This window comes from Cydia splendana, chromosome 10 (assembly GCF_910591565.1).
Source record: "Cydia splendana chromosome 10, ilCydSple1.2, whole genome shotgun sequence".
In the NCBI taxonomy this organism is placed as follows: Eukaryota; Metazoa; Arthropoda; class Insecta; order Lepidoptera; family Tortricidae; genus Cydia; species Cydia splendana.
Genome location: NC_085969.1, coordinates 4,004,541 through 4,017,296, shown reverse-complemented (window position 1 = coordinate 4,017,296; position 12,756 = coordinate 4,004,541). Strand labels below are relative to the sequence as shown.

The 12,756-nt window shown below is 37.9% G+C and overlaps 1 protein-coding gene across 1 annotated transcript in view; it reads right to left on the bottom strand.

The window, feature by feature from the left end:
• Window positions 1-1,915: 1,915 nt before the first annotated feature.
• LOC134794178 (uncharacterized) overlaps window positions 1,916-12,756 on the bottom strand; it is a 94,235-nt gene continuing 83,394 nt past the window's right edge. Inside the window, exons 6-9 of the mRNA XM_063765904.1 lie at window positions 12,130-12,332; window positions 9,031-9,215; window positions 4,396-4,519; window positions 1,916-2,055 (exon numbers count right to left, since the gene is read on the bottom strand). Of these exons, the coding sequence (XP_063621974.1) occupies window positions 1,951-2,055; window positions 4,396-4,519; window positions 9,031-9,215; window positions 12,130-12,332 (617 nt within the window). The 3' untranslated portion in view covers window positions 1,916-1,950. The remainder of the gene's footprint in view (window positions 2,056-4,395; window positions 4,520-9,030; window positions 9,216-12,129; window positions 12,333-12,756) is intronic.

Below are 12,756 nucleotides of genomic sequence, written 5' to 3'. Positions count from 1 at the left end.
TTCTAATCATTATTTCTAGTGACTAGTTTGCTTTACAGACGTAAAGACAAATAAAATATTTTTATTACATTACTTTAAATACAACTGACTAAACTATTATTTTCATTATATTTACATTTAGGCCAACCTATCATTGTAAGAAATGCTATTTATATCTATTATAATAGTACATAGTTATTTCAGTTAAATATATATGCCAAATACTTTGAAAATATAAACATACAATCACATGGGGTACAATTGTGAAGAATATATAGATAGTTATATAATTGTATGCTTCTCATAAAATTTTGAAACAATCTAAACAATGCTTTCTGTTTTTAGTTAACTTGTCAAAATCTAACGTCAAACTCTCTGGAAATCTCACGTTGCGGTTGGGATTGCTGAAAAAGGAACTAAGGTTGACGAAATGTAAAGTGAGCCTATCTCTCGAACAAGTTTGAACAAGATTGGTTCACTTTAAATTTCGTCAACTTTACCTGTGTTGGAATGCAATAAGGGTTGCTGGAGAGATGCTCTACGGCAACCCCAACTACTTTTGGCTTGTACTCCTAAACTATACAGGTATTTTTTTTTCAAGTAGGTATGTACATACAAATTAAGAACCAATTGTGTCCTAAATCGTCATGTAATAAAAAATTCCAAAACGCAATGTGAGGTTGCCAGAGATCATTGACGTAAAATCTATCATAATATAGGTTTACATGCTAAACATCAAAATATTATTAAGGCCCTTATCAAACACCACTATAACATAAATACGTTCAGTTTTTGTGGCAAAAATAATTTAAAACTTGAGCCATATACATAGGTATCACGAACAAAAATAATTTAAAACTTGAGCCATATACATAGGTATCACGAACAAAAATAATTTTATTGGACTTTGTATATATGTAAGTACCTATTTTTATAACTATTAAAATACGGGAAATACATATTTTGGTAAAAAATATCCTATAACATTTAAGGAAAAAAAAACAGTCCTGGTAACTTTCTGTGCAAAGATGCTAATAACGCTCACGGTATTCCCAAGTTGAACAGCTATGAACAATAGGGGGTCATGACCCTTATGTGTGAGTTGAGACCTATACATACATATAATGCGACGATGATGATTTAAGAAATAAAAATCATTTCAAAGTTTCAACTTTGGATGACGAACGAAACTTCGTATTTCTATTATTTATCTTGGCGCAAGTAAGCTCGAGTGGAGACCACCCACAAGATGGACAGACGACCTTATTAATAAGGTCGCGACCCGCATCCAGCGTGTTGCTTCCAACCGGTACGTATGGAGGTTCAAGGGGGAGGCCTACTAGTAGTATGTTCAGCAGTGGACGTCTTATGGCTGAGATGATGATGATGATGAAGTAAGTCTTAATAGGCGCTCAATAATCAGTATATACAAACTCTCAAAACTGGGTTCCCTTAGAGAACCATAGTCCCCTGCAAGGATCGGGTTTGAGATGTCTAACAATTCACGTAATAGCCTCCCTGAGGGTTCCGGTACCTGCCTCGTTTAGTTCCCAAGGCTTTTATGGGTTTTTAATGCTCATTGCTGGTTGGTCATTATTTGGGAGTACAAAAGTAAAAGCATTATATATTTATTCCTAATAGCCTGAAATGCCATAAATATATAAAGCGGTATAGTACCTATAAATATTTGCTTTTATTGATAAATATGCAATTAAATGATGAAAAAGTATCTGAGCCATTCATGTATTTCAAAATTTAGTCTTAATAAAAAAAAAGATTTCAAGAAAATTCTAATGAAATAAAGCAAGTTTCCATTTTGGAAATAAAGATTTTCGATCCTTATAAACATATGAGAAGTTGCTGTAATTATTCCATGTGGAAATTTTGCATTTTCGGAGTCTTTACCAGGGCAAATAATTCCCTAGTGAAGTTCCATAATATAGCGTGTAGAGGCAAAGGCCAAGTCTTCTATTAATGCATGTTCACATAGGGCGTAGATGTCCCGGTTACTTGGCTGGAGCACTGCTTCTGCGCCTGACCCGCTTTAGGCACCAATACTAGCTGTTCCAGGTCACCCTGCGTTAAGAAAAAACATATGTTGATATTACAAAATTAAAAACATCCATTTCGTCGTAGCGAGCCTAATTTATCTTAATATGGAGTGTGATATTGTTTAGGAGATACAAGTTACACTGTTAGTTTTTAAGTCAAAAGAGTAAAGTTTCGTTATAGGCATTCGTGTAATTCACCATATTTTCTAAATTAAACGCCAAGCTCTTAACCAAACTGCAATTTAAAATCCACAAATGATAGAACACAAAACGGGAAAATGAAACTCGAAAAACAAACGAGTCTCGCGCGTGCCGAAAAATTTACGAGCGGCCAAATATTTGCCGAGCGACTTTTGCGAGCATTATTAAAGGACTATTTTTTGCACAATATTAGCTACAAATGGAGGGAAGGCAGCCTAGATGTTAGAATTGAGGGATTATGAATTGGGCCATTTAATTGCTTCATTCCGTTTTGCAATAAATGACGGTCAGGTAGTTTTTTATGTTAATAGTGACAAAAATTTGAAAACCAAATATTGACCCCTTAAGTTGGAACGTTTTCAATAGGCTTAGGGGGGGTATCGTCTTGGGTCGTCCCATTCGTTTTTCGTCAAGTCCTATTCTGCTTTCGTCACTCATTCTACATTGAAAGCCGTCGACGATTGTGACGAATGTAGAATGAGTGACGAAAGCAGAATAATTTAAGAACTTGACGAAAAACGAATGGGACGACCCAAGACGATACCGCTTAGGGAATAATTTTGACGTTAACATTATTCGGCAGATGTTTCTAACCTGTAGCATTATTAAAAAAATTACTTAACGTTTGCTTAGATTATGTAAACAGTTTTGAAAAATATTACCTACTTACTTGTTTTTTTTTCGAAATATACATGACTTTCGGTTCACTCCGCAAACACTACACAAAGCCATCTTCAAGGTCTTATCAAAACCGTAAAAAATTTACGTTGAATATGATTCGAGCCCCGCACTTGACCATCCAGAAAAGAAAATGTAAGCAAGGCGCGGCAAAAAAGGCCAATGAAAAGCTTCTGATGTGGCGTCGCATCTATTGAAATACCCATGAATGAAGCATATTTTTAGCTAACAGATTTATGCGATGTCACAGCCAAGCGTTGCCCTGTTACGGTAAAACAGCGTATCTTATTACATGTTTCCAATATAGATACGCTCTTTTGCCGTAAGAGGGCAGAGTAGGGTTGCCAACCTTTTTTTGGTGGAATATAGTATTTTCCAGAAGAAGGCATCAAAAATATAGTACATTTCAAAAAAATATAGTACTTTTAGATAAAATACTAAACATGAGTGTAATATACGTTTAATCGGAAATATAGTATTTTAGCGTACTATATATTTTTCCAAAAGTATATAGTACAGAGAGCCCAAATATAGTACAATACTATATAATATAGTACGGTTGGCAACCCTAGGGCAGAGCGACCTCGTTAAAATGGTCGGTATCATGATCGGATTATCCTTATCGCTAATGTCGCTACAGTTTAGGAAAACCAAGCATGGTACGCTAATGAACTTAAAGAAAAACATAGTATACAGTTGCCTTTAGACATTATATCCTCCTGGGTGTTGGGTGGGAGAATGATTTTGTGTGTAACTTTATTTGAAGTAAAAAAGTTACCGAACTGCCTATCAATTAAAAATAGGTAGGAAGCTGTAAATGTGTTTTTGGCCAGTGTAAAACATTCACGCACCCAAAACCCAAAGGTATGGATATGTGGGAACGACTTAAAGATATATGTCTTGATAATAGATGCTTTGTGCATATATTAGTGAATATTTTGGTCGCTCCATCACAAAAATGTAGGTACACTACGAACTAACAAGTATAAAACAACAACAACAGGGGCATTCCACAAAAATATCTACTTTGTCGGGGACGTGACATGTTTGGAAGCTACCTTAATAACCTGTATAAATCTGTATTGCGTTCATTTTAAAGGTGATATGAAAAACTAGCAAGCAAGGTTTTCTTACAGAAAACAGATAGCCAATAATAAGTTCGGCGTCCTTCGGAGTGTCCAGCGCGTCTTTCTCAAGAACGTCGGTGCGGAGCCAACAACAACGACATAACAACAACAGGCAAGGTTTACTCACAGAAAACAGATAGCCAATAATAAAATCGGCGTCCTTCGGAGTGTCCAGCGCGTCTTTCTCAAGAACGTCGGTCTGGAGCCAAGAACAACAACAACATGCAAGGTTTACTCACAGAAAACAGATAGCCAATAATGAGATCGGCGTCCCTCGGAGTGTCCAGCGCGTCTTTCTCAAGAACGTCGGTCTGGAGCCAAGAACAACAACACAACAACAACATGCAAGGTTTACTCACAGAAAACAGATAGCCAATAATGAGATCGGCGTCCCTCGGAGTGTCCAGCGCGTCTTTCTCAAGAACGTCGGTGCGAAGCCAGCGGCAATCCACGTAGGCGCGCACCGTGTTGTCATCATGGACACTGGAAACAATGACTCATTAGAATCAGTAAGAAGACTAGGTTTCTTCAGAAGACTCGTCTCTACAATGTACTATACATATGTATAGCCTGTATAGGTGGTCACTCTACTATTAATTGAGTCGAGTATTAAGACCACAAAAATTTTTAGCTCTAAGATCTACTAATAAAAGTATGGATAATTGGATATATTTTCAAAGGAGCCTTTATGAAAAAAAAAAAATTGTCGTTGAATCGATAATACCTACTACCTACCTATGTTACGATAGTATATTAGATAACATGTTAAAAATTGTTATGTACCTACTTCTCCTTACTAACAAAAAATCCTCGTAGTGTAAAGCGTCTATACCTATTTCAGCACTGACAAATTGTAGGGATCAAACAAATTGTATCGATTTTAGATATCGAGGAACGTCCAACGGTTGTCAGCATAAATCTTGTACCTTTGTCAAAAGGACGTATCTTTCGACCTCTGCCCTTTGCTCGAAAATCTTACACGAATTTAGGCTCTATATTTTGTCTTATACTATTCCTAATAGTATCTACATTCATGCCTGGTTAAAGATGTGGAATAATTTAAAAGTCACGATTCTAATTTCACATATTCTAATAATTAAATTCTAATTCACATAAAGTACCGAAGTCAATACCACTTCGGTCTGAAATTATAAAATAGAATCAAATACTAGACGCGTGATCAATGCAAAAAATATGACTAACGCCCAGATTCTTTTTTATTTTTATTTGCCAAGTATGACGTGACAGACTGAACTCATTTCGCCCTGACTTTTGGGAATAATACATTTATGATACTGAGCGTTCAATCCAAAAATGCGAATTCATTGAATTTGGATTTAATCAAATACACTGTATGTTCGAAGTAAAATAATTGACATTCTTAATTCCACGTTGAAAGTTAATTTAAAATTCTTTCCGAACGTAAATTATACCCAAAAAGCCTCTTGTTCGTTAATTAAAAACGTTAATGAATATACGTTAACAAAACGCTTGAAACAGTTAATTTCGATGTCAATTTCCCGCGTGGCCTAGGTGAAATTTAATTAGACTCATATCAACCTACTTGGATTAAATACTAAGTAAGATAGACGTTTAATCTGTTTAGCGATTCATTAAAATGATATAATTAAGACGGTAGCGGGAAAAAGCGTTGCGGAGATGAATGGCGGCCATTTTGATGTTAAATAGTGGCCGCCATTACTGTGGTCGTTAGTTTTTAATGGCGGATTTTGTACGGGAAATGGCCATTAAGGGGTAATGTTATAGAGTGTTAAATGTTAGGTTTAGAATTATATCATCATCATTCTAGCCTCCAGTCGCCCACTGAGCATAGGCCTGTCTTCGTGTACGCCACTTATCCCGGTCCTGGGCTAGCCTCATCCTTCAAGTGCCCGTGATTTTTCGAATGTCATCTACCCTACGAGCCTACGGTTGCCAGGCGCTTCTTTTATCCGAAAGCGGCCACCAATCCGTCAACATTTTGGTTCACCTGCCATCCCTCTGCCTGACAGAATTATATAACTTACAATTATATTTTGCCCGCGACATTGCGTTATTTCAAGTTGCACTCCCAATTCTCTCATGCTAAACTATCTTGATTTTCTTTCATCTATTCAGATGTTTTATTTTTATTTTTGGTATTTGCACACCTTATCTCGTACATAAAACATAATATTACGTGCTTTCGGCACTTTAGTAGGTTAGTACGTTTGCGTCCTCCATAATTTTGTTTATTATCTCAATAACAGGCCGGGCTTTGTTGGAGAATATTATTATTTGTCCTATATTAACAAGGTTAATGTAGGTTGTTTGTAATAGTGCTATTAATGTCACAAAAGCAATTATCGACGTGACGGTAAATTCAAACATGGCGCAAATTGAATGTTGACGTGATGTTACTGTGCCGTTACTAGTCTTAATAATGTGTTTAATTTGAATCAATTAATATTCGGTTTAAAGCGTAAATTTTGTATTAAAATTCAATCGAACCGAACCAAAATTTTATTGTGTACTGGTTTAGCTTTCATTATACACTTTACGTGTAAGGTAGAATAACACACAAGAAACACTCAACTCGATCAATCACAACTTTCATCCGACGCATAAGCCCTCAATCTCAAGTCTATACAATTTATTCCCAGTCGTTCGAGAAAACGCTACCGCAGCTACCCTGGAAAATTAAGGAGGTACTCTAACGTAGCCACAGATATTGTCAACTAGATGGAGAATGTAACGTAAATGCTTGCAATACGGCCATATGGGCAAAAAAGGCTTTAAAGGATATATTACTGTTTTTATAATAAGACTCCGCTGTCCGTCGGTCCGTTTGTCCCTCTGTCCGTCTGTCCGTCTCTCCGTCTGTCTGTCACCAGGCTGTAGAACCGTGATAGCTAGACAGTTGAATTTTTCGCAGATTTTCGGTTTCTGTTGCCGCTATATTAACAAATACTAAAAACAGAATAAAATAAATATTTAAGTGGGGCTCACCCACAACAAACGTGATTTTTTTGCCGCTTTTTGCGTAATGGTACGGAACCCTTCGTGCGCGAGTCAGACTCGCACTTGGCCGTTTTTTTTTAAATAAGGTCTTATTTATTGAAATTATATTGGATAGTAATAAAGATACAGTTACAAAAGTTTAGTTATACTGCGTCTCGCCCGCGCTAGTACATGTACGGACGAGTACGAGGGAAATGCACGATAACTGAATGATATCAGTTAGATGTCATTCTGATATCAGTGTTCGTTCGAATTAGCCGGTAAACCATATGAAATACAAACGAAACTATGTCGATTTACTTGCGTTTCGTAATTGTAGTTAATACATTTAATACCAAATATTACATTTATAAGTAGGGTAATTCGCCAGTAACTGGCCACTTTTAGGAACTGGCCACCCCAAACCAAAAATGAATTCTATTCACCTATAAATATAATTCATTTTAGTATAACGTGGCCAGTTATTGAAACCTTATACTAAAATGACTTCTGTTTATAGGTGAATAGAATTCATTTTTAGTTTAGGGCGGCCAATTACTAAAACGAATAGTTAGCGATAAAAACTGTGTGACATAGCTGGCTCGCAGCAATGTACCTTACATTCTAACTTTTGAGTGTAGCGATCGCGTTTGTATTTTGACTAATGTGGAATCTACCACAAGTGATCTATGACCGGCAATACTGGCTCAACACTTTCGTACCCTTAACATTTATCATTCCTCTCGCGCACATTAGTCAGACTTGTAACCCTTTTTTTTCAATTGCCGAGCGGTAATTTTTCTACCTTGTTAATGTTTAATTTGGTCTGTATTTTATTTACTCAGCAGTATTGTTGTCTTAAAGGCTTTTTTACAGAATAGCCATTTTAAATAGCATTTTCTTCTTTGTCGTCACACTCTTGTCAGAGTGGTCGTGGTCGTCATGTCAGGGCCGGTGGCAAGCTTCACAATCCGTCGCCATTCCTCCCGTACTGTAGCCCTTCTTGTACATTCATGGAGTGGTTCATTGAATGCACTTTTGACTAGGTCTGACCAACGCATTGGTGACCTACCGCGCCTTGTGCCTTCGACTTTTCCCTGCACTACAAGTCGTTCCACAGATGTATCATCTCGACGCGTAATATGTCCAAAGAAAGTGAGAATACGACACTGGACGATGGAAGAAAGACGTTGTTTAATACCAAGTTCCTGGAGAATTGAGACGTTGGTTCGGAACTGTGTCCAGGTTACGCCAAGCATTTTTCTCCAGCACCACATTTCTAGAGCGTCGATCTTCTTTTTCTCGCTTTCCCTTAGAGTCCCAGCCAGTAAATAGCATTATCACTTTAAAATGCTGGACTATCATATAAATGTACAATATCTAGTACTGATTCTATCCCGATACTTTATGATGGTAAGTACTACGCATTAGTGAAAGAAACGATGCTTCTTTTTAATCATATTTTTACAGATTTAAGTCAATTCCTGATTACGTAATTAGATAGGCTCGTAGGTAAAAGTATGTTAATGACAATTTTTACCCCTTGCCTTTAATAGAAGTGGAGTCACCACAGAAGTCATATACAGGCACGGCCAGGAATATTTGGTACCATACTCTGTCTCATTTCTCTGTTCTGTGCAGTTCTCTCTCTCTCTCTCTCTCTCTCTCTCTCTCTCTCTGTCTCTCTCCCTCTCTCTCTCTCTCTCTCTATCTCTCTCTCTCTCTCTCTCTTCTTTTTTTTTTTAATAAATAAATAAATATAATATATAAATACTTAAATACATAGAAAACAACCATAACTCAGGAACAAATATCTGTATCATCATACAAATAAATGCCCTTACCAGGATTCGAACCCGGGACCATCGGCTTCATAGGCAGGGTCACTACCCACTAGGCCAGACCGGTCGTCGGTTTCCGTGTACACTTCATATTACTGTCTCTGTTTCACCTGTCTCTGTTCTGTGTGGTGTTCCCCCGAGAGGAATGACCTCGAGCAGCTATTTCTGTCTCACCTGATAGCAATATGGTGCCAGCGGAAGTCATACAGCGGTACCGCCAGGTATATAGCTCTAGAGGCGCCAGCGCCAGCATGGACCAGTCGCGCCGCGCCCCGCCCGGCTAACTCCAAGGAAAGGAATGAGCCCGTGCGGCGACGGGAGCGGAGGGAAAATAGCGTGCCTTGACCGTAGCCGCCGCTCTGTGGACAAATAAATATTTTTAGTGTGGAAGGGTCACGGATTTACAATAATTTACATAGGTTCAAAAAATAAGAATATCGGTGAAACAGATGTCAATCATTTTGATACATCACTCAGGGATTGTTTTGTGTCGATAGTGACAGTCAGATTGTAGTTCCAATAAACAAGAAGTTAACTTAACTTTCCGAAATATGTACAAAATAGGTATGATTGTACAATCCCCGGCGCACGTGGTGTCTCAGTTAAGAAAAACTCCCTTAATCCTTACTACCAGCTACCTGCAAGGCGTTCAAAGTGTTCAAACGAGTATCGCCCTAAGGGGGGAACACCGCGAGCGCAGGCGATTGTACAATTATTTACAATGAAAATGAAAATCTTTATTTCACATAATATCACTAGACAGTATATTCACATAGCTCTATAGGTAATAGAACGATAATGTAGATAGGTCCTATTCGTTTGTGGGTTCGCTGAGTGAGCACCCGCTGAGCCGCGCATCACACCTTTGATGCCACTATTCAGTTCACTACGCCTGTTTACTAGTACGTACAGTGGAACCTCAATAACTCGAACCTCGATAAGGCGAAATCCTCGTTAACACGAAATAAAATGTTCCCTTCATTCCCTTCCCTTCAAAGCCCAAACTCGAAATATTAAACCTCACGTAAGACGAAGTAACCAACGACTCTCTTGACGACTATTTATACCTCTATAACTCGAAAAATGAAATTTGACCTCTAGAAATCGAAAAAATACTATTGTTTTACCACCTCTATATCGCGAATTTTTCATGCATTTTACCTCGGTAGCTAGAAACCTCTTTAAAATTAATAAAAACCTACAAGAACCTCTCTAAGTCGATGCCCTCTATAAGACGAAACCTCGTTAACACGAAGTTTTTGGCGTTTCCCTTGAGATTCGTGCTATCGAGGTTCCACTGTACCTATAACTAATTTTACTTTCAACTGGAGACGTAACTTGTAGGTATAACTAATATGAACGGATTTCAATTTCAGAACTGTGTTTAGCGTGAAATATACATATTTAATCCCAATTCGATTTCAGCTAGGGCCGGACTTTTCCGGCCGACTCAGATTTCCATGTTAAAAAAACAAAAAAAAAAAAGGGTTGGCTTGTCTTGCTCGCCCACGTCACACACGTGTAACCTTATATTATTCATAATTCTGTGCGTGTATCTAAATAAATACTACCAAAATAGGGAAAAATTACATAAAATACGAAAAAACACACATACATATGTGTCATTACCAATTTAATTTGTGTACCTAGTACGGTGAAATATTTACTAACATTATAAATACGAAAGTAACTCTGTTTGTCTGTTACCTCTTCACGCTTAAACCGCTGAACCGATGAAGATGAAATTTGGCATGCAGATAGTTTGAGGCCCGATAGGATGGTTTTTATCAATTATCGTCACCATTTCACACAGACGAATTCGCACAACGAATTAAATTCATAATATTTTTTGCAAGTACCAGCACAGAATAAGTGTAGTGGGGCCACACAACTGATCTGTAGTATACGGCCACACAGTTGATCACAGCTGATCACCTGTTGCCCATAAAATAGACATTTAATTTATAGTAATCATTTGCCGCATTCCTTTGATGCATTCACGCTCCAATGAACAATAATAATGTAACTCGATACATTACGAGAATATAATAGATAAATCTTTTAGCAATTATTACGCATCAGTGATTCAGAACAAAGACGCAACATTATGATACACTAGTACCCTACCCACTCACAAGATGGACAGGCGACCTTGTTAAGGTCGCCGGAAGACGCTGGATGCGGGTCGCTTCCAACCGGTACGTATGGAGGTCCAAGGGGGAGGCCTATGTTCAGCAGTGGACGTCTTATGGCTGAGATGAGGATGATGATAATGATTTTAATTAATAAAGGGAGTATTCAACCGACTACCGAGTTGTCATTATCCCCACAACGCCCCACACTTCATAAGTATTTAACACAAATGTACAAAAAGTTCACATGCCCTAGACGTATTTTTCAATTAGTAGGGAAAAAAGTAACAGAAAAAGTATCACTTTGAGAACTGAACTGAAACTGAAACTGAATAAACTGAAAGACCTAGTCGGAATAATTATAAACACAAATATTGATTAGGGTAAAATTTCTTCAACATTTCCAAGGAAATATAATAGGTACCTACATTTTCAAACAAACAAAGTGGAAAAGTAGATCAAGTAATTGCTAAATATCATTTTACATTCCGCCTATAAATAGAGTTTAAACAAGAAGAACTAAGATAATTTTACTTCGGGTAGGAATAAACAAGGAAAACATCTAGTAATAGAAATTGGTTGTTTCGTAATTTTTGCTCCAGACTCAGTTATTGTAAACAATTGAAAATGTTTATGTTTACCCTAAATTTTGTACAAAATGTCTATTTTAGGAGAATTAATTAAATTAGATTTCAAGACTGTTATTTCTAATAAAATGTACTATAGCTAATCATTTTTTCTGGCAAACATAGTGTAAGCAAATCGATTTTGAATCCCTTCACCTTAAGTCAATTAATTTGTAAGCGGTCTTACCTGCTTAAATTTCATGCAAATAAACAATATAGTAACCTGTATATATATTTAACTCCCGCCTTACTGTTTTGATATTTATGACAACACGAGTAGCGTAAATTCTTTCGAAAACTGTAAGGTAAGGGTTGTAATATTTGGCCCAAAGTTCAACATACTAGTATAAACATTACTAATTTTCGTACTTCTGGACTGGATTCCTTAGCAACACAACAGCCTAAACTCCCTCTGGAACAACATGTACATATAGAACACATACAGTGGGTATTTGTGTAGAGGTACATAGATGTTATATTACTCCTAAACTGTGCTGACACCTTTATTTCCTTACCTCGGGACGCAGTCTCAATGACACGAACAGCGTAAACTCCCTCGGGAACATCCTCCCATTAGGGAAGAGTTCTGACGAAGCTATCCAGATGTAGGAGTTTGGCCGAAGGCTGAAGGCGTGAGGGCGATCCGCGACGGAGCCCCACCGGGCCTGGGCTGGGTGGAAGTTACGGCGGGCGCTCGGCGCTAGCGGGTTTATTGTACCTGGTGGTAATTTTGTTACTTGTGTTACAAGTTTGGACAAGCAATAACCGCGGACTGGACGCAAGCGGTGCACGCGGCAGCGGCAAATCAAGGTCACTCTCGAATTTGGACGAGCGCAATGTATGAACGGCCTTTATTCGCCGCTCGCCGCGCCGCGCACCACTTGCGTCCAGTCCGCGGCTTAAAGGTGCGTTTAAATCTTGCAAATGCGCCCCGAGTATGCAAACAATATGTTTGCTTCAGATTGCGCACTTAATTAGTACAGCTCATGCAAAGCTCGCATAAAGCGCGCAATCTACAGTAACCATATGTGCGCTCTCGTGGTGCATCGCCAGATCTGAACGCAGCTTATTAAGTGTAGAATAGATATTATAAAACATGAGTGATAGTAAATTTCAATATTTGGCATTAGGATGCCAAGGTA